The sequence below is a fragment of the Mycteria americana genome, chromosome 3, assembly GCF_035582795.1.
Source record: "Mycteria americana isolate JAX WOST 10 ecotype Jacksonville Zoo and Gardens chromosome 3, USCA_MyAme_1.0, whole genome shotgun sequence".
Lineage (NCBI taxonomy): Eukaryota > Metazoa > Chordata > Aves > Ciconiiformes > Ciconiidae > Mycteria > Mycteria americana.
Window position 1 is genome coordinate 83,215,962 of NC_134367.1, and position 26,538 is coordinate 83,242,499.

Consider the following 26,538-nt stretch of genomic DNA (forward strand, 5'->3'; position numbering starts at 1 on the left):
CGGAGGCGCCTGCTCGGAAGCGCGGCTCGGCCCTCGGCGCTACCCCGATTCGCGGGCGGCAAGGCCCGCTATCACCCTCCGCGCCGCCACAGCTCCGCACCGCGCCTCCCTCGCCGCGGGCGACGGGCCGCCGCGCTCCGCCTGTGTGGCGTCTTGCCGTCAGGCAGCCGCGGGGCGCCCTGCCGTGCCGCCGGTGGGGCGGGGGCGACAGGCGGCGCGGCGGGCCCTGGCGGCGCGCGGGGCGGAAGCGGGTTGCCCGGGGGACGCGGCCTGGTTCGGCGGCGCAGCGGGATGAGCGGCAAGGAAGGTGACGGCGGCGGCGGCGCGCGTACCTCTCCCCCCCTCCCCCGTGGCCCGGCGCCGGTTGGAGCCGGCGGCTCCCCGGTGCGTGGCGCAGCGCGGCTGCGGCCCCCCCCGGAGCGGGGCGAGAACCGCGACTCCCGAGGCTCGGTGCCGCCTCCCCGCCGGAGCGGGGCCGCCCGCCGCCACCTGGCACGCAGGGGTATGGGCGGGCGCCTCTCGGGGCGTGCGGCCGATGCGCCGCCTGCCGCCGCCGCCGCCGAGGGGCGGTCCGGCCGCAGCTGGCCCGGGCCGGCGGTTGTGCGGGCCCTCGGGGGCCGATTCAGCTCCCTGAGCCGGCAGGAGGCAAAGGCGTGAGGAGTTAGAGCTGGGGGGGAGGCCCTGCACCTAGGAGGGGGCGGAGGTGTGGGCTTCTGCCGTGAACCGGTGGTTCCTTCAGCTGGGTCTTGGTGTACTCTCCCCTTATGCTGAGAGACCATTTCTTCAGAGGTGTTCATCACCTTCTCGCTTGGGCTTTACAGATATGTCTGTGAACGTAGTTTCAGAAATCTTCATCCTCGGTGGTAAAAAAGTAGTTGCTACAGCCAAAAGCTGAGCGCATGTTAGGCCTGTGAAGCGCTTGTAGCGGTAACTGACTTCCAGTAACGCAGCGCTCGCTTTGTGGCCTGTGTGTTGGTTTAGCCTAGGCCGTCACACAGACCTCCCTTCAGTCAGAAAGTAGGCTCTGCAACAGGGAAGCTGGCTTTTCTCTTTTTATTGTTTGTTTTTTAAAACTAATGCTAAGCTGCTGTTATTGTGGTCTGTGGTTTTCTGATATTCAAGTTGTTGGTTATTCAGTGGAACCTCTTCTCTCTCTCTTTCTCTATTTTCTCCCCCGCCCCCCACTTCAGGAGGACCTGTTTTTTCCTGTAGGTCATGGTGATGTTCCCAACTTTCGGAATACTGTAGAGAGTTTAATTTTCTGCACTATTTCAGGGGTTGTGTTTGTAATGTTTTCAGCTGCTACAGGAAAAACAAAACCCTGAACTCATGTCCTAACAGAAAAGAAGGAAAAAATGATTTTCAGTTTCCTCTTTTAGAAAGTAACTACGCCCACTTCTGGTTTTGGTTTGGGATAATAAACAATTAAACGGAAACATTTTAAAATCCAGTGTTCTTCTGTAACTTTTAAGTAGCTTCCTTTTGTTCTTTTAAGGAAACTGAGAGAACTCCACATGTTCAAAAATGTATGCTTGTGTGTAAGAGTTTGCCAAATTTTGGCTTCTGTTAGGAACACAAAGTGTACATCTGTCACAAAAAGGACGTAGTGAGAGGGAGGAATGGTTAAAACATGAATGACACAATGAGACAGTCCTAGGTGAAGGAAGGACAAAAGGAAGAAACAGTACAAAGTGTAAATCAGTAGTAAAACACAATCCAAAAGAGAAGAGTTCTGCGTGAGGGTTTGAAAAGGCTAGGGAAGAGGCATATAAGGCCAATTGAAGGGAACAGCTATATCAGGGTGGAAAGAGAAGAAACTGGTTAATGGGCAGAGTGTAAGGACCTAAGATGCTATGCTGCTGGAGATAAACCTGCATACCTGGATAATGGTAGTCTACTTAAAGTATGCCTTGCTTCTTCTTCTGATTACTGAAGACCCATGACATAAATAATTACAGTAATGAAAAAATTGTAGTTTTAATGACTCCTGTCAAGCCAAATATTGAAAATAATTTTTTTTTAAAAAAAAGGTCTAATCCTGTAGGCCTTTGCTGACACAAGGATTTCCATGCAGCTATTCCCTTACAGAAATGAAACATAAAAGGGTGTGCAGACCATACCAAAAAAAAAACCCAACCAAAAAACTTGGGATCCTACCACACTCATCCATCGAAATTGGTAGGATTTTTTCTAGTTTTCACTAGGAATGTGGTGGAAAAAGTAGCATGCTAACGTGAAGATGTTGTCAGTTGTTAATAAGGTTCATCCAGTTACCTTATTCTATCCTGTAAAATATGGCTACAGTCTCTGAAGAATCTCTGAAGACAGCATTCTGATGCTGCTTATGCACTAGCAAAACTACTTTATTTTTAAATATTTTTTTTGTATGTATCTCCTATTAATAGGATCGGGTGGGTTCAGAAAACGGAAGCATGACAATTTTCCACATGGTCAAAGAAGAGAGGAAAAAGAGAATGTTAATCCATCTTCAGCTTTGATGACATCTTTTAAATGTAAGTAAGCATTTGGAAAGCCAGATTATAAAAACATGTGGTGTAGAAATTGCTAGGAAATTACTAGTATTTAGTGATAGAATGAACCAGCTTTCTGTGGGGGAGGAACTTGAAACTAGTTGGACTCATGTTTCATACATTTAGAGCTTAGTGTTTTGCTTTTTGTGCAATAAAGTCCTGAGAGTGGGGTTTCACATAGCTCCACCAGAGTCAGGACTTCTTCCCTTTTTCATCCTACCTCCTGTTCCCCTTCCCCACCCTGCTTGTGCTGAACCTGATGCTAAACAAACTGCATAAGTGTTCAGCCAGACAAAAGGTGACCAGGCCCTTTGGTGGCAGAAAACTCTAGGATCTGTAGATGTGTAATGCAAAATCTGAGCCATGGGGACAAGAGGAGGAGATGGCTGCCTTTGGGGAGACCGAGAAGGCTCTTAGCTGTTGACCTTAGCTCTGGTGCTTAGATGACTAAGCTACTTTAATGTAAACCTGGATGCATTGATTTGTGAGTTGGTAGCTGTTTATACAGGCACTTTTTAAAAGTAAGAGTTTAGCTAACTAATATAGACCTGTATGTAGACACTTATTTCAGTTTGAGTGCCTTTTAAAAATGAGCTTATATTTTGGTTTCTTTAAATAAGCAAGTGTAAACTTCCCTCTAACCAAATTGTTTTTATAGGATTTTGCACAAAACCACATTTAAACTCTAGTAAATTTAGTTGAACTTTTTCATTAGACAAGCCCTAGAAAGGCTAAGTTGAGCTTCAGAAATGAGAAGCTTTGACAGAAGAAGGAAGGAGATGTGATACGGGGAACATATTAATTCTTGGTGTAAAATTTTCCCTGTCCCACCTATTTTTTATGAAGCTAAGAAGAAGTAAGAAGTGAAAAAATAAGAGCTGGATGGCTGTTATAGATGGTCACTTCAACATATAATTTCCTTGCTTTCTTTAAAACAGATATTTCTTTTTTTCTGTGTAAGTCAGCTTGGCAGATAATTAACTTTGACCCCTTAACTTTTATTTGAATAATGTACATACAGTTGCACTTGAATTGAGTAGTGCAACTGTACTTCAACTTTAATTTTTCACCCTTAAGCATATCAGTTTATCATAAGGTTGCCATTAATTCAAATTCAAAACAAAACTTGTTTCCCTCCTTTCCCATAAGATCCAGTCAGCAGCATTTGGTTAATTTCAGAAAGGATGTAAGGGACATGGTTTATTCAGCTTTTCAAAGATCTGGTCTTTGTATTGCACTAGTACTTATAAGCCCCAGATGGAGACACTGGTGGTCTTTGTCTCCATGTCAGGCACAAGTGTTAAGAAAAGGTGTGCTCCAGATGGCTTATAATTGAGCAACCTGTGTAAGGTGAACCGGAGTGGCGCACTATTTCTATGTATGTTGCTTGAATCTAAACAACTTAATGCGTGAAATTAAACAGTTATACACATTTTGCTCTTTTCCATCTCTTTGGAAAAATGTTGTACTTGAATTGACATAGTTATCTGTTGGCACCAAAGATTTCTAAAAAATTAATGACATATTGTCTTCTATAATAATAATTAATCAAAACCCAAGGAGTATTCAGTTACACCTTTTTTTGCTTAATACATTTTAAATACGACAGCTCAGTGATACAGAGAGTGGATAGTATCTTGGTTTGTAACATTAAGATTTATTAAGTGTTGTTTTTAATGGTCTGATTCTGCACCACCAAAATCAATAGAGTCTGAGTCTTTGCTTTCAGTGATAGATTAGACATTAAAGTGGAATGTGTGGAGCAAATGGCTGTGTGGTCTCGGTGTGTTAGTCTGGAGAATCCCCCGAGTTCTAATCCTTTGCCATTTTAGGCAACAGTACAGTAGGTTTTCTTGAATCCTTTTAGGCGAAAGATTATCGTATTTGTCTGTGTTTTACTTCAGGTCACAAAGCACTTCCTAGTAGTCCCTAACAGGTTTGAAATCTAACATAGAAGTGTAAAAGCCACAACTGTCCAGATGAGATTGGGGGCATTGCTAATTGAGACTGGATACCTCTTCAGAACAGTGAATTTCCTGGTAGATGAAATTCGTAAATGGTCATTGGAAATGTCATATGTGGCATCCTATGAAGGAAAGTACCAGTCACCCTCCCTCAAGTTCCTGTCATTATGATCTGAGGGAAAATTTCTTCTTGATAATAATTCAGTGGTGGACTTCACTCTCAGAATTTGGAAGACACACCCCAATCAGAGACATGTGAAAGATATAAAAGATCAGTAGGAACATTTGTGACTTATCTTAGAGTTTCAGAAGAAGATTGGGGAGAACAGAACAAAATAAAAGGAACCAAGTTTTTATCAAGGTGATGAGAAATACAGTTATTTTTGTAGCTTCATCTAAACTTTGCTTGCCAGCAAACTGCTACGCTTTTCTAAAGTATATTCACTTGTCAGACCCTTTAAAAATATAACCTCTTAGCTTATTTTCACCATCTTCTCACATGGACACTTTAACACCTTACACAGTTATGCAGGAAATGTGTTAGGTTTCTTATAAGTATCTATTAGTGGTTTATTTAGTGGAATAATGGTCTATAAAATGTTAATGGTATCTGTGAAATTCATAATGTTTGACTGTGATAACCAGATACACATCTTCTCTTCTCTGTGTTCATTGTAGTTAGAGAGAATTTACATATGTAAGTCAGAAATCTTATTTTAAGTAATTGATCTTGCTTTGCTTTAGTACTTCTAGTTCTTAGGGGTATTGAAATACTTGACTTTTGACCAAGTCTAGTTGGTATGTGAAATGTAACCTTTCTTTTTACTAAATGGTGCATTTTTAACAGTATATGTGCCTTAGTCAAATGCCTTTGTTTATTTGTTTTGTTTTAGAGACTGGTGAATCTTATTTACTAATGATTGTAGGGTTTTATTTTTTATTTTATCTTGCTGAATTTGGGTGAAATTTTAAGTCGGGTTCCTGAACAGCTGTATTGCAGAATAGATTTTACTAGTTAAAACAAGTATTTTACCTTAAAATTGTTTGGGCTGCTTTAAAGCATCATCAGGTTGATGTATATTTAAACCTGCCTTATTAAACAAAAGTAGTATTAATGATGAATTTTGCTGCTCTCGCAGGTGGTAGGCAGTGGTGGCCCCTGCAGCTGTGCCCCATGCAGGAGCAGCTGTGCTGCCCACCTTGGGAAAAGGCACCCTGAGGAAAAGGCTGGTGGGGCTGGGGCCCATAAGCAGTCACTGTAGCACAGGCGCTCTGCTCTTCCCCTACACTGTATACATGTGATAACCAGGCTTGTTACTGTAATGATTGACTCTGCAGCGTTTCAGCTGGAACTTGACACCAGGCATGATAAATATGAACGGCTTGTGAAGCTCAGTCGTGACATAACTATCGAAAGCAAAAGAACAATATTTCTGCTCCACAGGTTTACCAGGTGAGTCACATTGATCATGAAAGTGTTGACAGAAACCTAGAAGCTGCCTTGCAGTGTTCTCTGTATTTGTGATTAATAGCTGCAATGTTCTGTTGAGAGGAATTTAATTAACTTCCCATAAACATCCTTTAGGGTGGATGTGAGCTAATGAATGCACACACCAGTCAGAGAATTAAAAGATGCTGGTTCAGGTTTCTCAGTTGGTTTTACTGATGTATTAAACAGGATCAGAGCAGTAAAGTATAACAGCAGATGAGAGCTTTCCAGCTTTCAGCAAGCTGGGAGAGAAGAGCATGCACCCTTCCTTCAGGTTAGTTGCCTCTGCAGTTACTTCACCATTTTAGTTTTTGCAGCCCCACCCTAGGTCATCAATGCAGAGAGGAGGTGACCTGCGTTCTGTTTACTTCAATACATACTGCAGCTTAAGAGGCTTTTGTGTGAAGTTTTGAGCTTCTACATGTTTTGTGTTCTCATGAGCCTTCAAGCAATCTTTGGAAGCCACAGGCAAACTAGAAGAATAACAGGGAAATGTGAAGCTTTGTATAACCTGCTGTATAAAATGTTTACTGTATGTCAGACATTGGTCTTACGTGTTACAGTTATAACAGTGCTCTCTGTTCCTTTTATTTTTCATTTAATTTATTTTTTGTTACCTATCAATGCATTTTTGCTGTAGTAGCAACTATTTATAGTTACCATAGTAGTAACAGTTATAAATAGGGATTATGAAGTTGCCCTCTTTTTAACTTGGTCATCTCCTGCAAAGAGGCATTGTGATAATTCTAGTAACTGCTACAGCCTTGACTGTAAATAGCTACTCCCACTGCAGGGGCTAGATAGCTGGGAACTGGTAGAGGAAAGAACAACAACAACAAACTCCTCTTTACTCCGAATTTTAGATTCCTGTTTTGTAAGACATTCCTGTTTTTGTGAGAGTGGAAGCTTTCCATGCTGTATTTTTATTTCCTTCTACTTTGCTTTTTGCTATTATTGTGTCTTTACTTTCAGAAATCTGTTTGCTTTTAAATGTTTTCTGGAGACTGGTCTATCAGTAGTTCCTTAAATAGACTGTAAACTAATATACCATATAGATTATTTGGGGGTGGGGGAGGGGTAACTTTAAAGGAAATTAGATAAACTAAACTTTAAATGACAAGTATATATTATGGTTGTGAATCAGATATTTCAGCTGTTCCTGAATAGCATAGTCCATAATTACTTCCTAAAAAAAAAAAAAAATCATATGTAGAAGTAGATCGTGTATTGTATTTTGCAATGCTGTAAAGTATTGCAAAATAATGATTTTTTTTTTTTTTTAAGAGGTTGAAGGATTTCTGCAAATACTGCTAGTTTTCCGGAATACTTTTTTGAAGCCTTTGCATGTGTTTCTCATTGTTCTTACTTAAGCAATAATTAAAATTCTAGTCTGGAATAAACATCATGCTACCAGAACTGTGTTTGGCTGGTTGATTATTTTTATGGTAAGAATCTACAGAATTTCAGAATCTGCAGTAGGTATCAATGAAAGTTAAACTGTTCCTCCTTCCAATGTCGGCTTTGCTTTTTCCTGAAGCCATTGAAAATGTATTGGTTAGTAAAAGAAAATGTGTAGTATCTTTTAACTGTTTGCTCATGTTCTGAAAGCTGCTCTTTTCAGTTTCTGTTTTATGATTGCAGTGCTCCCAATGGGGAAGAAATACTAAATGAATCTGAAGTCAAGCTAGATGCTGTCCGACGGAAGATTAAGCAGGTTGCACAAGAATTGATTGGAGAAGACATGTATCAGTTCCACAGAGCTATATCTCCAGGTAAATTACTTCAAAATAGGGAAAGTATGCTATTTTGCACTAGGCTCAGATTCTCTTTATGTAGCAGTGGTTCCTCTTCATGCCGCAGGTCTGAATTTGTCATATTTCTATGGTTATAAATCAGGACTCACATTAATCTTTGTTGTTAGCAAAGTTAGCTCTGGTATTAGAGAGGCTATTGCCCTACAGTCGTCTTATCATTGCAGTTAAATGAAGATTTAAATGGGAGACTACAACTGGAAAAATTTGGACCCTGACCTAAACTGAAGTTGGGAGTAGTTCTAATGAATGTACTGGCTGGTCTTCTCTGAGAGCAGTATGTGCAACACACTCATTTACTCCACCTGAAGGGTTATAATTTCTAGGAGGAGAGCAGGAGCGACTATCTTGTGAAATGATCCCATTCTGAGTTGATAAAGTTCATGAATTAAGATCCTTAGATTAGCATTTTCTGTCTTCTAAAAACTCGGAATGTGCTTCTGCCTCTGTGTTACAAGCATTAAATCAGAGTTTATATCTGTTTCAATCGCATCTTTTTCTGCTCTTCTCTGTAAATAGCAGTCTTTACTGACATCCTTGAGATACTAAGTCCCAGTGCTTTCATGACTCTTGCTGTCAAATCATATTTCGTTGCTGAATCTTTGCAGACAATCTGAATCTTACCTAAAATTGTTATGCCTTGTTTGTGGCAACACAGGAGTAAAATATGTAACTGCTTCTCTGACATCTTGGTCATGGCGTGAAAGTGTCTTGTGTTTATCGATCTTGTTTTAAACATATTGGAATGCTGTATATCTTTCCTTGTTCAGGCAAGACTTCTTCAGCTAAGGAGAGCTGAAGATTTGCCCTGAATGATTTAATTGTTTAAAAATATCCATAGGATTGATTTGATAAACCAGCAGCAAATACATCTATGTAATTTACAAGACAAAACAGTGCACAGATTAACTTGTACTTATGTCTTACACAAACTTAAGTTTGTTAAGAGTGAGACAGCTCTTAAGTGAAAGCTCACTTTGGCACTTCTGAAGCAGAAGGAGCTTGCCATGCTAGTCTTCAATGGCTCTAATTCAGTTCCACAGTCCTCTTACCTATGGTGCATTGGGTTGTTCAAATTAAATACAAGTAGTTATTCTTAAAGAGCCACTTAATCTGTGTGCATCTTGCTGCTCTTTATAGCTTAGTACTGTAATGAGGCAATGAAAAGAAAGAGATAATTCAAAACTCTGACACTACAGATGGCCTCAAACTGTGAACAATACTAGTCCAAGTATATTATGAGTATCTTGACATGCTGAAAATGTGTTTGGATTTTCATTTGAAGTACTGCTTGTAAAAGATGAAAATCCTTGCATTCAGTTTTGTGAAGAAAAATTTTTGAAAGTTTTGTTGAGACTCGTAAACCTTGTCTGAATGACCCCTGAAGTTTGTAGTCCCATGTGAGTCATATAATGCTATCTACAGAACAGCAGCGTTTGAGGTCTGCTACCTCATGAGTCTTTGTGAGACCTTATGGTACAAGCTCTCAGCCTTGCCATGTGAGCAAAATTGTTGCAGGGTAGCCAGTTACCCTGCATCAGCTGCTTCATCTGAATTGTCTTTATTTTCTTAGTATGTGGCTTCATGTGGGTAAATTCAAAGAGGCGTACCTACCTCTTTTTACTGAGGGGCAGCTTGCCTGGAATTAGCTTGCATTAATCTCGGACGTAATAGAGTATGCCTACATAGCAGACATACGGAAACTTATCGTGCAATAACTTCTGTGTGTACCAATGTCTTATAAAGCAAGTGAGCAAACCTGACGCTAGGTTTCTACTTCCAGATTCTCTCCTTTGAGTAGAAAAAATTACTGGTTTTGGTTTTTAAAAAATACATCTTTTCCAACCCTGAAAAGTTAGATTTTTTTTTTGTAGGAAAGATATGTAAACTTAAGCTAGCCATAGCAACCTGAAAATAAAGAAATTAATGAAAAAATTTCTCTTCAGGTTTGTTTTGTGTATTTGGTAAATACTCATACACAGTCAGCTACACTGATTCTCCTGCGTAATTGATTTCTGACTTGCATAAAGATATCTGTTAATATCAAAATGGGCCTGAATAAACTCTTTAGAAAACAACTGAAAATATGCTATCAGAAACAATTCAGCATTTCTAAAACTTTTCCCCAGTGTTTTAAATCTCAGCCTCCTAAAATGACTAAGATGTATTTGTCCATTGCAGAGCAGGCCAAATGACTATAGACCTCTAGCAGAGGAAGTTAGAGGCCTGCTGCATGTGTATGATGACTCAATGCCTCCACAGCTGCAAACCTTTTAGAATAGAATATAATAGACTATTTCAGTTGGAAGGGACCTACAGTGATCATCTAGTCCAACTGCCTGACCACTTCAGGGCTGACCAAAAGTTAAAGCATATTATTAAGGGCATTGTCCAAATGCCTCTTAAACACTGACAGGCTTGGGGCATCGACCACCTCTCTAGGAAGCCTGTTCCAGTGTTTGACCACTCTCTCGGTAAAGAAATGCTTCCTAATGCCCAGTCTAAACCTCCCCTGGCGCAGCTTTGAACCATTCCCATGCGTCTTATCACTGGATACCAGGGAGAAGAGATCAGAACCTCCCTCCCCACGTCCCCTCCTCAGGAAGCTGTAGAGAGCAGTGAGGTCGCCCCTCAGCCTCCTCCTCTCCAAAGCAGACAAGCCCAAAGTCCTTAGCCGCTCCTCACAGGACATTCCTTCCAGCCCTTGTACCAGCTTTGTTGCCCTCCTGTGGATGCAGTCAAGGACCTTCACATCCCTCTTAAATTGCGGGGCTCAGAACTGCACACAGTTATATATACAACAGCACATTCGTAACACTTGCATGGGACTTGGAGTGAGATTGTCATAGAATTAAAGAATTTTCTTACTACAGTCTTAAGACAACTTAAGAGAATGAATCTTATTCACCTCTCTAGGTAAAAAGAAAGGATGACAAAGAGGTATTAGTACACTAAATAATAAGGGGGAGGAGAATTAGACTCTGCTGTCCATCTTTCCATCAAGCAGGTGTGCAGTTTCTCAAACAAATGCCTGAACTTTGCGGTTTTGTGGACAGAACTAAAAGATAGAAATACTGAGCCCCTCCCCCCCCCCCCCCCCCATTGCATTTCTGGACTTAGAACTGGGAATGGCTGTACTTTTACCTTTTTCCTCTCTTCAGGTGACATGAATAAGTGGCAAGTCTGTGGAACCTCATCAGTTGTATAATACTGCCTGGCCCTGAGATCTCCCTGTTGTTTCTGTATTTAGGTACTTCTTGCCTCATTAAGAAGACTATATAAAATCCAACTGAAATAAGTTGCCTGCATTCCATTTCTGTAGGTCATCCACAGGGTCTACTTAAATTCTAGCTCTTCTACGTGATGTCCCTCTGTGAGAGGAGTTTGTGCCAGCTGGTGTCCATTGTGCATGTTTTGTAAGGGCACGTGTTAGAACATACGCATGTGTCACTGAGAAGACAGGGAATGCTTTTAGGCATTGTTTAAATGAGCTCATGTGTATGACAAGTATGAAATCCAAACTTTTAGCCAGAGCTTTAGTCTTACCTTGTTCATTAAATCCTCCGCTCTCCAGTTAGTCATTGGGGTCGCAAAAAAAGGAATATGCAGGCTTAAAGACTTGTAGATCTTGATCGTGCTGAAGCTAGGATCAAGGAGGTGTCAGAGATGTGAAGATGTTTGATGTCAGGATTATGAAGCTGAGATAGAAAACCTAGAGACATGAAGAATGAGGAGACAGTTAGATAAAGAGCAACTGTGAGAGGGAATGCTTTATTCCCCCTGTCCCCCACTGTTTATGAAGAACTAATTGGGAGGGAACCAGTGATAAGAGTTAAGAATGTTGCTTTTATTTTTGTTTTTAAGTCTAGTGTTCTTTAACTGTTGCTTTGCTTTTGTTGCAGTGGAAAAAGCTTGCATGCCTTTTTGAAAATAAATGTAGCTAAGAAAAGTGCTAGATCTTTTGTCTCTATGTATTTCCTAGAGCTGTAAGTCTTGACCTTCCTTTCACCTAGTTTTCAATTCTGATTTTGTATTTTAAATAAATTCTGGAGAACTAGTTAAAATGCTTTTATGAACAAAACCATTGCCATTAAACTGCTTTTTTTCTTCAAAAAAGAATAAAGAAATGCCTATGTCCCATATCTCAAAAGCAGCGTGTCCAATTAACCTCAAACTTCCTAAAAATATTCTCCTTTGTCTTGAAACCAAACATGAAACATCCTCCTGCTCCCCACCCTACCTCTCACAGAAAGAGTAAAAGGGATCAAAACTGGGCTTATAGTGGAAATCATCGTAGCAGCCTTAACTGGGGAATCATGACTGTCTGCATAATAAAGCTGCCTAATACATATTTTATTCAGTGTAATAACTGTTGGCCTATAAATAGAAGAGTGCTATGAGTATAATGCTTGGGAATATTGTTTGCCACTTGTAATTGTTAAATGCTTTTTTTGGGGTTACTCCAAGCAGTTGTTCTTTTGACTTGAAGATAAAACAATTCTGGCAGAGCACTAAAGGAGTTTCATGCTTTCCCTCATTAAGAATAGTGCTAATGGCACGCAGGTCGTTTCCCCAAAGGACACTTGCATGAGCTCAAACACTGAGTATAGCACTAATTGAACAACAACAAAAACTGATGACTGTTTTCTACACGTTTCTTAACAGTACAGATTGTCCCAGGGGATGATTAAACAAGCAAACAAAGAGATACTGAAATAATGAAGTCTTTTTTTAATGTAGAGCTCTTCATTTGTTATGTTAGAATGTTCTGCTTTGTTGATATTTTTAAAGCTTTACTATTTGTAATATAGAATTCCTGCTCCTTTGCCCCACTTTGCAGTGTATACCTTATATATCCTGTGAGGAAATGTGTACTGTTTCTTTAAAATTGTTGTGAGACCCTGTGCAAGAAAAGGACTGAAAAAGATTGTATGAATTTATGAAAGGGAGGAAGAAATTTTTCAGGATTTTATATATGCATATATGTGTGTTTGGGTATTTTTATATATATATTTAATGCTAAAATACTAAGGAAAACATCAATGGTATACAGGAAAGACCTGTACGAGCCCTAAAGACAAGACATGTTAGGATTTATGGAATTATTCTAAGATTGTCGTAGTGTTGTAAATCTGCTCTGTATAAATGCAAAACTTGTGTACTGCAGAGGGAAACTAAGAGTTGCTTAATAGGTTGGCATTGTGCAGGATTGAATGGAGTACCTTTTTAACATGATTTTGCTAAATGAAATCTCCAGCTATCTGAAGACTTACTCAATTTTTTGTCCCGTAACGATAAAGGTGTGTGAGAGAATTGTAAGGCTTTTGAGGTGTTAAACTATTGTCTATAGGGCAGCTTGACTGAAAAACCTCTTGGAGTGATAGTTTTAACTACGTGTTGATGTTTTTACAATGAGGTCATTATACTTGCTCTTAGCAGAATCTAGGTGTGGTAATCTCTTCACAGCTGATAGCCGTACATAAGACAAAATATGGAATGAGGAGCCCATAATTCTTCTGGGGCTTCTTCAGTAGCGTGGCACAGTAGATGCAACTAGTGCATTGTTGGCTGACCTTTCTGTTTGCTGTGTGCCTGTGCTAGCAGCACTGGTGAGTGGAGTGGTGTGCACAGAGAAGCTCATTAGCTCTTTATCATGTCTGCACTTGCTCTCAATAGGATTAGATGATGAGGCTGTAAAATGTCAGCACCTTGTCAAAACTATTGCTCTGTGACTGCTTCTGCTGCTGATGATGCGGGAAATGCTGTGTAAAAGTTCAGCATTGACGCAGTCTAACACATAATTTATCTTGTGCAGGCACTATTTGTGTTCTGAGAGAATGATATAATGGAGCTTATTTCTGTCTCCTGCCTTTTGCCATTTAGAGTCACTTTAGGTGTGTAATCATACTGCAAAAAACTGCATTGCTGGATTGGACGAAGTCAGTTAAGTCTGTGTAAATGAAAAGGAAATACTTTAATTGTGCTAGAATACCGTTTTTTAGCTGCAGTATGTAGGACCACCAGACATGATGCTGTAAGAAATGCTATGGAGATGGGTGAGGGCTGTCCAAACAGGCCAGATTTAGATTACTGATTATTTAAGTAATATTGGGTTTTTTGGTATTATATGAAGGATTCAGATTAGAACACGAACTGAAGGAACTATCCACGTAATGATTTCTGTTTTACCTGTTTTTTGATTCTTAACTTTTTCACTCATAATATGGAAAGAACATCTCATACTCGAGCTGTGCTAGCCACCTTTGTATTTGTAGACACGTATGTATTTCTGAAATAATACCAAGGTAAAGAACTATTCTGCGCATCAGGAACAGTAGGACATTTTTTTTCTTCTTAAAGTTTAAAAACTGTAATAAAAATAGGTGGCATATTTAATCATAGGTTGGTGATACAAAGGAAAGGCTTTTTACTGCATGAGGAAGGTATCATGAATTGTAAACATCTCACCCAGGAAAAGACTTGAATACACCTAAAACTTGAAAGGAAAGCTATCCATGAAGGAAGCAATCAGGTTTCTGCAAGATGGTGGGAAGACATAACAACACAGGAACAGGATGTAACTGAAGAATTAAAGTTAATCTCTTTGCTGTTGTGGGTGAGAGGTAAAATGCCAGAAATGGAAACAAAGTTTCCTGATTATACTGGAAAATTAATAGAATTTGCAGTGAATAAGCTAACATTTTTGTTAATTTCTTTGTTTCTCTGTTTGTTACTTTCTCTGTTTCTCTGATGTTCTCACACCACCAAGTGTACCAACAAACTTTGTCAAACTAATTTTCTTCATCCTGCAAGTTGCTTATTTGAAACTTGATACCTTCAGCTTGTTGCATTTTACTACACCTTGATTATTTCTGGTTCATGCCTTTTTTTCTAGGTTCTTGTAGGGAAAGTGAAAAATCAGCAACTGCAAAGCCTCTCACTTTTTACTTTCTGTTGTGGGTTTTGTTTGTCCATACACAAAAACTTAAAACAAACCTAGGAAAATGAAAGTGAATTCAGACATGACCAAATAGGGCATGCAGTATGTGAGCATTGATTATCAGCTGATCCCTGAATGAGCCATTGAGTTCAGCATAAGCCGTAAATTCAGCAGAAGCCGTTGAGGGCAGCATAAGTCTGTAAGCAAAGCTATATACAGTCTTTTAAAGATGCGTGCTGTGGATTGGGCCAAAGATTGTCCATTCCTAGTTCTAACTTAAGACCTAGCTGTCCTAAAGTCCTGCAGTACTATTATGGCAAATACTGCAGTTATTTACATGACAATCTGAAACTAGTGACGTTGTTTGTCTTTGAATTCAGTTTCACAGCTAGCAAGTGGAGGAGACCTTGTGCTCTGGCTCAGGAATTTTTTTTCGACCTTGCAGCTGTTAACATCAATAATTCACAGACCAGAGCTCTCCATCCTTTACAGGAACCAAGTGCAGGTGGAACATGAGAGAAGACCAAAAAAAATCTATGAACCTTTTTTGTTTGTTTGTTTAAAATCACACAGGAGAATGTGTCAGAGGAACTCCATTCCAGGAAACAGCTAGTATAGCGCATCATGATTAGGTTTTTGTTTTGCAGTCATGTGGTGAGAAATAGGGGTTGGTGAGTGGTGATGTACCTTTTTTACCATTTCACCAGATCTATATTTATGAGGGTAAATGGCCACTATTGGTACTTCTGACGTGCCAGTGAGTTGGGGCTATTGCATGGAAACAACGTCATCTTGAGGAGAACTTTCACTGGGGTTTGAACTGAAGAAGCTGTGTTGTGTTAGGTGCTCTTCCGTCTTTGATCATTGAACATCCTGGCTGAGTCAGAGCTTCCTTTCTTTGGTATCTTGAACACTTACCCTCAAGGCTGTTAGTAGTGTAAAATTTAATCTAACTGAATGACTTTTAAAACTCTGTATCATTTATCAAGGCAATTGGAGGTAGTCAAAGAGATCAGGAAGACTACTTGTCACAGGAGTAGTTTGGGGGGTTTTTTTGTTTGTTTTTTAAGAACTCATGTAGAACATTGGCTGCTCTTCAGAATTACTACATTTTTTGGGGAAATAAACACTCCTCCCCCCCTTCAGAACAAAAAACTTGGTTACAAAAGTAACCATGGTACATCCCTCAGGTCTTCAAGTAGGAGCAAAATGAAAGCTTGTGAATTTCTCATCCACAATGAGTCATCTGCAAAAAAACTTAGCATTTGTCATTTGTACACGTGTTTCTGATAACAATAACAAAAAGGCTTGATTAAACTGTTCTATGCAATGAGAGGTTAAAATATTCTTTGCAGTTCTCTACAGGGTTTTTGTGCCTGTTTGGGGAAATAATTTAACTCTCACAGGCACCTGTGCCTATTAAATAGGAACCTATATTTGTTTCTGTAGTTACTGGGAAAACAGACTAATCTTGGGATTACCTTTTCCCTAAAGTTGGTGTGTATTCAACTTTAAACAAACTGCAAACAATATTAACACTTCAGTATCTGAAATACATCACTTCAACACATGCAGCTAGAAGGGAACAGAACTTCTTGGTGGTTACAGATGTGTCACATAGGGTGGTTACAGATGTGTCACATAGCAATTGACTAATCAACAAAGCATTCAGGGCTTAATATGAGAAATGTGCATCAATTTAATTATTGATATAGTAGTAAACCAGTTTAGACAAATCACTGCTAGATGTAATACACATTCTTTAATTATATTCCATTAGTAATCAGTTCAAGGTTATTTAAAATAAGTTTTTCTGACAAATATTCACATCTGGGTTTGTCCTGTTTCCTAAAGTAATTTCAAAACTGAATTGATAAAATGGAGCAGTTTGTTTATGTGGATGTGGACTTAGTTTTTTCTCTCCCCAGTTCCCTTAAAAATTTAGACTACTTGTATCCCTACCTGCTATAATGACTCAGCTTTTGGTATTACTCAGTGAATAGAAACAGATTCCCCCCCCCAATTTGTAAGCTTTTATGGACATTTGTTCTAGTGCCTTTATTTCTATTTATTAGTTAGTCCCATTTTATAAAATCTGTCCCTGAGTGGAATTCTTCTTTTAAGCCATTTTCCCAACAGGATGTCCAGAGCATGCCTGTCTCTGAGGATAGCTGGCTTTATGCTCTTTCAGTGTACTGTTACAAAATTAACCTTTGACTTCATGCCCACAATCAACAAAGCAGTTGGATTGTTTCACAGCCTCAGCTTTAGTTTAATTACTTAAATTTTTATCACTTGTGCTTGGAAAGAGACATGTGAATCTATGGAATCATTGCCAAGTCTGCAGAGAACTTAAATGGAAAAAGACTGAGGTGTGAATTGTCAGTTTCATCTTGTCAGGACGCTGACTGTGAAGTAAAATGATTTAATTTGTGTATTAAATTTATTGCTTGTACTTGTATCAGTTGATGTACCTGGTTGATTATTTGCTTATTTCATGAGTTCTCCCCTTCATTGATCAATATGCTTGTAGAAGTGGGTTCTTGAAGTCTACCATCCTCCCCATATTCTGCAGAGCTTAGTAATAAGGGCTCTCCAGTTTAACTTTGGTTTTTCTCTGTTTGGGATTTGGGATTTCCACAAGAATATGACTCCTTTTTTTTTTTCTGGGTTGGGGTGTGTGTGTGGGTTTCGGTTTTTTGTTTTCATTTTGTTATTGTTGGGGTTTTTTAATGAGAATGTAACTTGCCAGCCTAAACATGATGATAAGATAGAGCTGTGGCTGTGCTGTTTTGATTTTGTAATGAATTTGCAAGTGGGTAGTTTCACATGACTCGCCCTGTAAATAATGTGCCCCACCCTTCATATAGTCATCCTGGAAGAAACTTGCAGTGTATATTTTCTTACCATCTTTCTAGTGGCTGCTATTGGCCTGGGATTCCTGCTGCACCGTTTAGGGGAGGAGCTGGGTAAGAAAACACAGGCTGTCATCTGCTTGTGTCCTAAGCGTCAGCAGAGACTGCTCTGTGAACAAAAAGATACAGAGAAAGAGGAAAGAAAGAGGATGAAGGGATAGAAGGAAAATGAGTTTGAGCAGAAATAGGGAGAGAAGAAGCTTATTCGGGAAGATGACAGGTAGCATTGGCATTGCTAACCTTAAGAGCTGAGGGGCATGAAATCCATTTTAACCCATTTTTTAACCGTTGAACAGATATTTAAAGGAGGAAATGATGTAAACAAAATTTTAGGAGAAAACTTTCACCTCTTGCTTGATCTGTCATTCTGGGTTAAAACTTCGGTGCATGCATGCATGTATGTCTCGGGTGGAATTAGATTCTGTTTACCCTAACCTGACTCCTGCAATTAAGGAATTTCTATTCTTTACTCAGTTTTTGAATAGAACTATCTTTTCCTACCCCTTATGCATTCATTTGACTCTTGGATTGAGTGCTCCAATGACTTGGTTTTTTGAAGAAACATGATTTCTTGCTAAGTTTCTTAGAGAAACTGCTTAACAGTTCTTTCTCAGAGCTTGCATATGTAGATAAGGATAAATGTCTTGAATATCAGCTGATACAGCTGGCAAAAAAAGTGCACAAACTTTCAGGCACAAAATCTCCTCCTTTACAGATAATATGTGCTCAGAAGATATCTCAGTGTAACTTTCTAGTTCTTATGTAGAAAATAAATTTTCAAAATATAGAAGGAAGCTGTTATACTGGGTCACTGTAACTTGTCACTAGTACAAGCTATTTATATAGAGTAAATGTAATAAAATATCAAAATACTTAAGCATTTTGTTACCTTACATCTGTAATTGTAAGAAGTGCTAGTAGAACTAACAGCGCTTTTAATTGGGATTTTCAGTCTGTGTACTAGGAAAAAAAAAATTACATAAAAGGCAGTCTTACAAACTATTCCATTACTGGCAGCTCAATCCATAAATAAGCCAATTTTGGAATAAATCCAAAACAAGAGCATAAGGGGAAAGGTATTGTTGGATGGTGTAGTGAAATGGGATGGGGTTTTTCACCTTGGGGATTATTTGCTGAAAATAGCGGATGTCCTACCATTAAGCTAAAACATAACATGTTTAAACATCCTTCTACCTGCACATGGAAACACCTTATTTCAAGGTCTTGGGTCATTGAAGTGTCATGTTGTAGCTACTTCTGGAGGAAGAACTTTAAAAAGAAAAAAAAGTCAAATATGATTATTTTTTGCAAAGTAGTTGTTACCAGGATTTGTTACTAGTCTGTTTGTAATGGTAACAACTTTAAATGAGGTTTTTTAAGGCTTACTTGTAAACAGTGGGAGATAGATTCCCTAATTGTGAAAAGGTGACAAATGAGACTGTGTGTGCAACATTCACATGGTGGCGTTAAACACAAGAAGCGAGAAGAAGGGTAGAACATGTCAGCTAGGGTGGGATGGTGGAAGGAAGCAAAAATGTGTGTGTGTACACATACATGTAAGTATGCCTATATAAAAAAAATACATAAAAATGAATGAACGGAGGAGCCAAACACTTATACTGGAAAAGAACAAAATGTGTGTGGAGAAGTAGTAGAGTGGAGTGAGCTGAAACTGGAAGTTATGATTGACTGAGAAGACTGTTTACCAAAAAGTTTGAGAGCCGATTTGATCTCTCTGAGAACTTGGGAAAATGTCAAGTTGATTCTTCATATGTGATAGTCTTCTCCACAGATAGCAGGGAGAGATTCTCACAGATGTTGTCATGTTGAATGCTGCTGTATCTGGTAGCTTACAGCTTATCCACAGAAAAAGCCAAAATTTCGTAATTAATTACTGGCCGTGTTACATGAGAGGGTATGTCAGGAAAAGAATGGGTGATGAAATCTACCTCTCTGCAACTTCTGAAGTTATTTATCTTAGAAGATCCTGAGTAGCTTTTATCTAGTATTTTTCTATTACTTGTGCCCAGAATGTTTTACTTGAATTCAGCTGATTAAATTATTGTATTTAATTGGCCTTGCTGCTCCCTGTGTGTGTTCTGATTTGTGAACAGCGGTGCTGAGCGTGGCTTTGGTTGCTGGATGTTTATTCTGCTTTTCCCACTGCTGCTGTCAGAAGCATAAAGGGTGCAGGCTGAATTGCCTTTCTGAATTGCCTGTGCTCACCTTGCAAATACATATTTAAAAGGAAAAAATGCAGGTTACTCGTCATGCTTTTGTGATTGTGATGTGGAAAGCCTTCTACAACTGAATTTTCCCTTGAGGTTACCTCTAGTTTTTCAGGGGTATTTCCACCCTCATCTGGTATTCAAATCTGTGTTCTCTTCTTTCTGATTTAGACTTTTTCTTTGATCCAGATGAACCTAAATTTGCTGCTTCCTGCATATGTCTCTAGGCTGAGGTCCTGGCCCTGTAGAGGTCAGTTGAGGATTTTAAGATTAATCTAATGGAAACAGGTTTCTACTTCTGGTACCCTTGGGTACCTCCACATTTTCTCACTTTATGCACTGGCAAAACTATTGTCTAATCCTGGCCCTCTTGCAGTGTGATACGGCAGTGTCACCTCTTTGCTTCTCTTGAAGTGAAACCATCCCCTTAAAATGGCTCAGAACGGCTCTGCTAGAGCCATCTCTGTCATGCTACAGTCTGTTCCTTTCACGTCCTCCTGTGGCGCTTTCTCTGTCCATAGGTCAGATATACATGTGCATTGATTGTGTCTTCAAAACTTTTTTTTAGCTTAGTCCTGCCATGGCTCTTTGTTCCATGTTTGTTTCTTCTTTTTTTCCACCGACGGTGCCAACTTCAGCTTTCTGCTCATGAACTTTTCCCACATGCTTTCCCCAAATCTGCTCTCTACACATGAGGAAACACTGACAGAACCTGTGAAATCGCTGTCTGAACAGCTCTTTTTTAGATCTCACCTTCGCTATAATGCATACAGAAAATCACCATCTGCTAAGTAGGTAGTGAGAGGTAATTGTGGCAGGTGGCTGCAGATGGCATACAAATCCGGTACAAGCTATATTTATTATCCCATCTTTTATTTCCTTGCCAGCACACCACCTCCTTTTGTCCCCCTGCATGCCTTGTTTTTAGAGTATTAAGTTCTTTTGGATAGAGCTGTTGTTCAGTATATTCCTCTTGTTGGACATCACAGTCCTGTCTGGTTGATTTTTTTTTTTTTGTCTGGAGTGATTTGTACAACAGATGGTTTGTCCTGAACATGAATTTCACCTAACCTGCGTGTTTTAAGGAGCCTGCTCACTAATTCCCACAAAACAGAGAAGTAGGAAAATTCAGTTTTAAACAAGTATCTACTGTTGCTAATAAGATGAAACAAAGGAAACTTTTTTTTTTTTGGTAGGTGAGCTGCCTTGCTTTTGATTTATCTGCAGTCTTTTTCTCTGCATTGTGTCCTGTGTATTTGTGAACTCGTGAAATACTAATCTGCACTCTCCATCATACAAATGCTGTATTTTAAAAGCTTCATTATCATAGAATGGTTTCGGTTGGAAGGGACCTTTACAGATCATCTAGTCCAACCCCCCTGCAATCAGCAGGGACATCTTCAGTTAGATCAGGTTGCTCAGAGCCCCGTCCAACCTGACCTTGAATGTTTCCAGGGATGGGGCATCTACCACCTCTCTGGGCAACCTGTTCCAGTGTTTCACCACCCTCATGGTAAAAAAATTCTTCCTTTCATCTAGTCTAAATCTACCCTCTTTTAGTTTAAAACCATTACGCCTTGTCCTGTCGCAACAGGCCATACTAAAAAGTCTGTCCCCATCTTTCTTATAAGCCCCCTTTAAGTGTTCAAAGGCCACAATAAGGTCCCCCCGGAGCCTTCTCTTCTCCAGGCTGAACAACCCCAACTCTCTCAGCCTTTCCTCATAGAAGAGGTGTTTCAGCCCTGTGATCATTTTTGTGGCCCTCCTCTGGACCTGCTCCAACAGGTCCATGTCCTTCTTGTGCTGAGGGCTCCAGAGCTGGACGGAGTACTCCAGGTGGGGTCTCATCAGAGCAGAGTAGAGGGGCAGAATCACCTCCCTCGACCTGCTGGCCACGCTACTTTTGATGCAGCCTGGGATATGGTTGGCCTTCTGGGCTGCGAGTGCACATTGTCAGCTCATGTCCAGCTTTTCATCCACCAGTACCCTCAGGTCCTTCTCTGCAGGGCTGCTCTCAATCCCTTCATCCCCCAGCCTGTATTGGTACTGAGGGTTGCCCCAACCCAGGTGCAGGACCCTGCACTTGGCCTTGTTGTACCTCATGAGGTTCACATGGGCCCACTTCTTGAGCTTGTCCAGGTCCCTCTGGATGGCATCCCCTCCCTCAGGCATGTCAACCACACCACTCAGCTTGGTGTCATCTGCAAACTTGCTGAGGGTGCACTCGATCCCACTGTCTATGTCATTGATGAAAATATTAAACAGTACTGGTCCCAGTACGGACCCCTGAGGGACATGGGGAGCTGCTGTTCAGTGTGTTTCTGAGAGTAGTATGATGCTTTATACTGATATTACAGAAGGTTCTGAATGAAAAATGCAGTTGGAGTAAAAACTTGAAAATGTTTATCTACTGTGTTCTTGGTCTGGTTTTTGTACTTCAGAAGTGTGCTATGTTAAATTATGTTTCAATGTTATTTGTGCTATGTTAAATTATGTTTCAATGTTATTTCTGGATTATCTTAGTTTTCACTTTTTGCTAGTAACCTTAAAATAGTCTCACTTAAAAGATTTCTAAAAAAAATAAATGTGAGCATGGATCATTGCTGGAAAGTTTTGAATCATTAGCCTAATTCTTCTGCTATTTTTGCAGGACTTCAAGAATATGTTGAGGCAGTCTCATTTCAGTATTTTATCAAAACACGATCTTTGATTAGTGTTGAAGAGATCAACAAACAACTAATATTTACAGCGGAAGACAGAGAAGAAACAACAAACACGGTAAAAGTTTTTCTTTTCTCATGACAGACATCTTTTTGGGATGGAAATGCAATGAGTAGGCTTAGTCACATTTTTGGCATCTGATTAAATAAGGCCAGTTATAGGAATGGTGTTAGATATACGTGTAGGCTTTGACTCACTTGTTCAAAACATGCTTTTTATTCTGACAAGTAGTAAACTAAATCCGTGGGATGCAAGTTTATAAATTTCACATCCTTTTTATTCAGAGCTAACTGAACTCCTTCTGGTAGGAGGGAAGATCCAGGATAGTGAAATATTAGCAAACAAATGTAAAGGCGGGATTTTTAATGGCTGCGAATGCCTGTAGGGCCTACTGGTGTATAGTGATGTAGCAGAAGTTGGGGGAGACAAACGAATCCATGGTAGGATGAACTCCATGAATGAAAGCTTACTGCTGGTACTGAACTAGTCACAGGGGGCACTGTATTCAGCTTCTGTTAAAATACACTGCATATGTCTTAGCTTGGTCATTTGTAACTTTCCTGGAGTTGATCTTGATCAGAGGACAAGCTTGTGTCCCATCATACCTTAGCCCTAATACCATATTTGCTGTTTCTTGACTTGCCCGTATCCTACCCTGCCCTAAATAGAACTTTCTGCATAGGGACAAACTACTGCCACTGACCACAGTAAACTGGGTACAGTTTGATTGTTGACAGGGGACAAAAGATGATTTTGTAGTAATGTACCAAAATGCACCTGCAGTGCACCTGGAGTGTACAGTAATGCACAGCACCACTGCTTTAGATGAACTCCTGAGTCTGCTTCTGTTGAAGAGATTCTGCTGTAAAGTGCTTTTTATTCTTTCTTCATTCTCTTGGTAAGATATTTGCAAAGAAGCCAAGTTTTTAGCTTAAGTTCATTTGTTCTTACCAGAGGCAAACCCATTGTGGCACGCTTGTTTTAACAAATTGTGAAGTTGTTAACCCCTGCATACACGCCTCTGACCAGATTTGTGAATTTAGGTGGATAGCATGTTATGGGAACAAGGGAACAGAAATAAACCTGCGTCATCTCCCATGTTACCAGTATTTTGGCAATAAAATGTATTGGAAACTTGGATATAGGAGCAAACTTGTAACTTTGTGATAAGTTTTCTTCATGAAGTATTTTTTTAGCTATTTTAATGAGTTCAGTTGATACAAAACAGATCTGAGAGAACTGTATCTATCAGCTTCTTGTAGAAAATATATTTTGAAATTCGAGATACTATTACAAAATTATATGATTTGTTTTCATAATGCAGACTCTTTTTGATTCTTGATTGCTTTGGTAGCTTTGGACAGACCATTTAGGGAAAATTTAAATCTATTAGGCTGAGCTCTAAAAAAAGCAACTGCAAATAAATGTTGGTACAAAGACGTGATAATTCTGTTTGCAAATAGAGATGGTAGAAGCAGGGTATGTTTAACATGCTTGCTAGAATGGAAGTCACATCTCTAGTGGAAATGATGCTTTCATACCTTCTGGTGTGCTGGAAGGAGATTAGTACTTCTGAAATAGGACTGTGTGTAAATGTCATGCTATTTAATTTTCTGGAATGTTTTGAATTACCAGTAATGTTAGATAAGTTAGTGTGTATTCGAACCATTATAGACTGCTTTATCATAGTTCTCTGTACCGGACTCTGTTCTGTCCTCAGACCTCCAATTCCCATGATAAACAACCACACACTTGGAGCCTGAAGGTAACACCTGTAGATTACCTGCTGGGAGTGGCTGATCTAACTGGAGAGCTGATGCGACTGTGCATCAGCAGCGTTGGAAATGGTGACATAGACACGCCTTTTGAACTGAGCCAGTTCTTGCGTCAGATTTATGATGGTTTTACTTTCATTGGCAACACTGGACCTTATGAAGTATCTAAGAAGCTGTATACCTTGAAACAGAGTCTGGCAAAAGTAGAGAATGCCTGCTACACATTAAAAGTACGGGGATCTGAAATCCCAAAGCACATGCTGGCTGATGTGTTCTCCACCAAAACGGAATTGATTGACCAAGAGGAAGGTCTTTCTTAAAATAAGAAGACTGTCACAACTCAGAAAGGAAGAGGACTTAGATAAAGATCTTAGTTATGGTTTGTGGGGTTTTGAGCCTTCTCAAAGTTTTCTAGGTAGAGACATTTTTAGTTTTATCTATGAGAGGATTGTTTGCAGTGGTAATTTGTAACCAAAAATACTTTTTATGATGTGCAAGAGAACAAATGTTTGACTTTGTCCTCTCGGTATGGAATTTCCTGTATTGCTCCATTGTATCTTCTTTCAGAACGGCCAAAATTTCCACTGCGCTCTACACCAGTGACTGTCAGTTGTGTGAATCACCTCAAACTGCTGTTATCAGTTTTCAGCAAGCACAGCAGTGGGAAAAAAAAATGGTTAGGTACTGTTATTTAGCATTATCCATAAGTTTCTGCTGAGCCCTGTTTTCTGAGTATTTGGGTTCTATACTCATGTCATACCTAAACCAATGCACCTATGTATGTGTAAATTCATCCCTTGACTTGAAACTGAGGTGGTCTCAAAGGTGCCATGTAACTTAAGTTTTCTCTGATTAATGCTTTTGAGCATGAAACTGAAGCTAAGTCAACTTTTCACCAATTGATAATGAAGCTAATTACACCAGGTAAATACTACTGTGCACTCATTATTTTGGGGCTCCGTTTAAATTGAGCTCTGTTTAACACTGGTACTTCACAGTTTTGACATGAGCTAGAAAATCCGCAAAAAAATCATATTGTGGAATGTATTGGTTTACATTTTTTGTAATACAGTTTAATGCAGAATCTCACATCTGTCTGTTTGTAGACAAAAGCAGAAGAACTACGAAGTATGTTTACCATGAATAAGTTGGTGTTAGGACAAGCAGTTTTTGGCCAAAACAGATGCAGTGTGGTGTTGGAAGTCTGTTCTCCATTTTTTGTGCTGCCCTGAGGATCTCTAGCAGGGTTGAACTGGTATTAGTGAAAAAAGGCTAGCCAAGTTTTAAATATCTGTTAGCAGGAACTATATCATGTGCATGTTCCTATGGAAAGGAAATTGCAAACAGAAGTAAGGCAGACATTCTGACTTCCACATTTATCTTTGAGGTGGGTATGTCACCATTGGCAAAAAATCAGGGCTTGCTGCCGGTGTCTGAAGTTATGAAAGTCTGATAATGTACATTATGCTAAAGGAAAACAGATAAAACAACATGATCTTTAGACTCCAGGAAATAGGCCTCCCAACTGCAATTGAAAATACTGCATGTTTTTTATTTCCACTTCCATGTGCTGTGATACTGCCAATATTTTTTCCCATGAGCATGTCCTGAGTAGCTGGGATCTTCTGACATATGGATAGGAACGGGTAAATACATTTCTGTCACATTTTTCCATTGTTTCCACATAAAGCAATATGTGGTGGGTTGAACAACAAGTGACTTTTTTCCTATTGTTTAATACTATTTTTTACAATAAATTCTGAAAAGCAGTCACTGCCTCTGCATTGGTCCTTTTGCCTGTTGGTCCCAGCGGTAAATAACGGTGCGAGTTTCCCACTCTGCAGGACTTGACTTGGAAATTTCACTCCATTCCTATATTCATACTTTGAGGGGTACTTTCTAATCCTGAATCTCTTTTCTTTTTCTCCCTAACTTTATTCTGTGAAGTCTGAAAACTGGTTAGGATAGAAACTTCATGTGATCCTTTTGAATCAAAAAACTGCAAAGGATTCAGATGACAAAACGAGTTTATCGCTGGAATAAATCTGCAATGGTACCCACATTTTTACATCTCTTCTTGTTTTTTCCTCTGCTCTTTTTCTGATGGGAGGAGGAGAAAGAAAGGAGAAGGATACTTATTAATAAGGAATGGTTTGGTTTGGTT

At 39.6% G+C, this 26,538-nt stretch overlaps 1 protein-coding gene across 1 annotated transcript; it reads left to right on the plus strand.

The window, feature by feature from the left end:
- Positions 1–26,284, plus strand: TSNAX (translin associated factor X). The gene is made up of 6 exons (XM_075495874.1): positions 1–307; positions 2,406–2,513; positions 5,834–5,948; positions 7,626–7,756; positions 22,529–22,656; positions 24,320–26,284. The coding sequence occupies exons 1-6, from the start codon at positions 292–294 to the stop codon at positions 24,692–24,694; spliced, it is 873 nt and encodes a 290-aa protein (XP_075351989.1). The 5' UTR covers positions 1–291; the 3' UTR covers positions 24,695–26,284.
- Positions 26,285–26,538: the final 254 nt, after the last annotated feature.

Excerpts from the sequence above, each read along its gene's own strand:
- TSNAX (XM_075495874.1), top strand. Across the intron at positions 2,514-5,833 it reads TTTGATGACATCTTTTAAAT|CGTTTCAGCTGGAACTTGAC; the intron begins GTAAGTAAGCAT and ends TTGACTCTGCAG. Across the intron at positions 5,949-7,625 it reads CTGCTCCACAGGTTTACCAG|TGCTCCCAATGGGGAAGAAA; the intron begins GTGAGTCACATT and ends TTATGATTGCAG.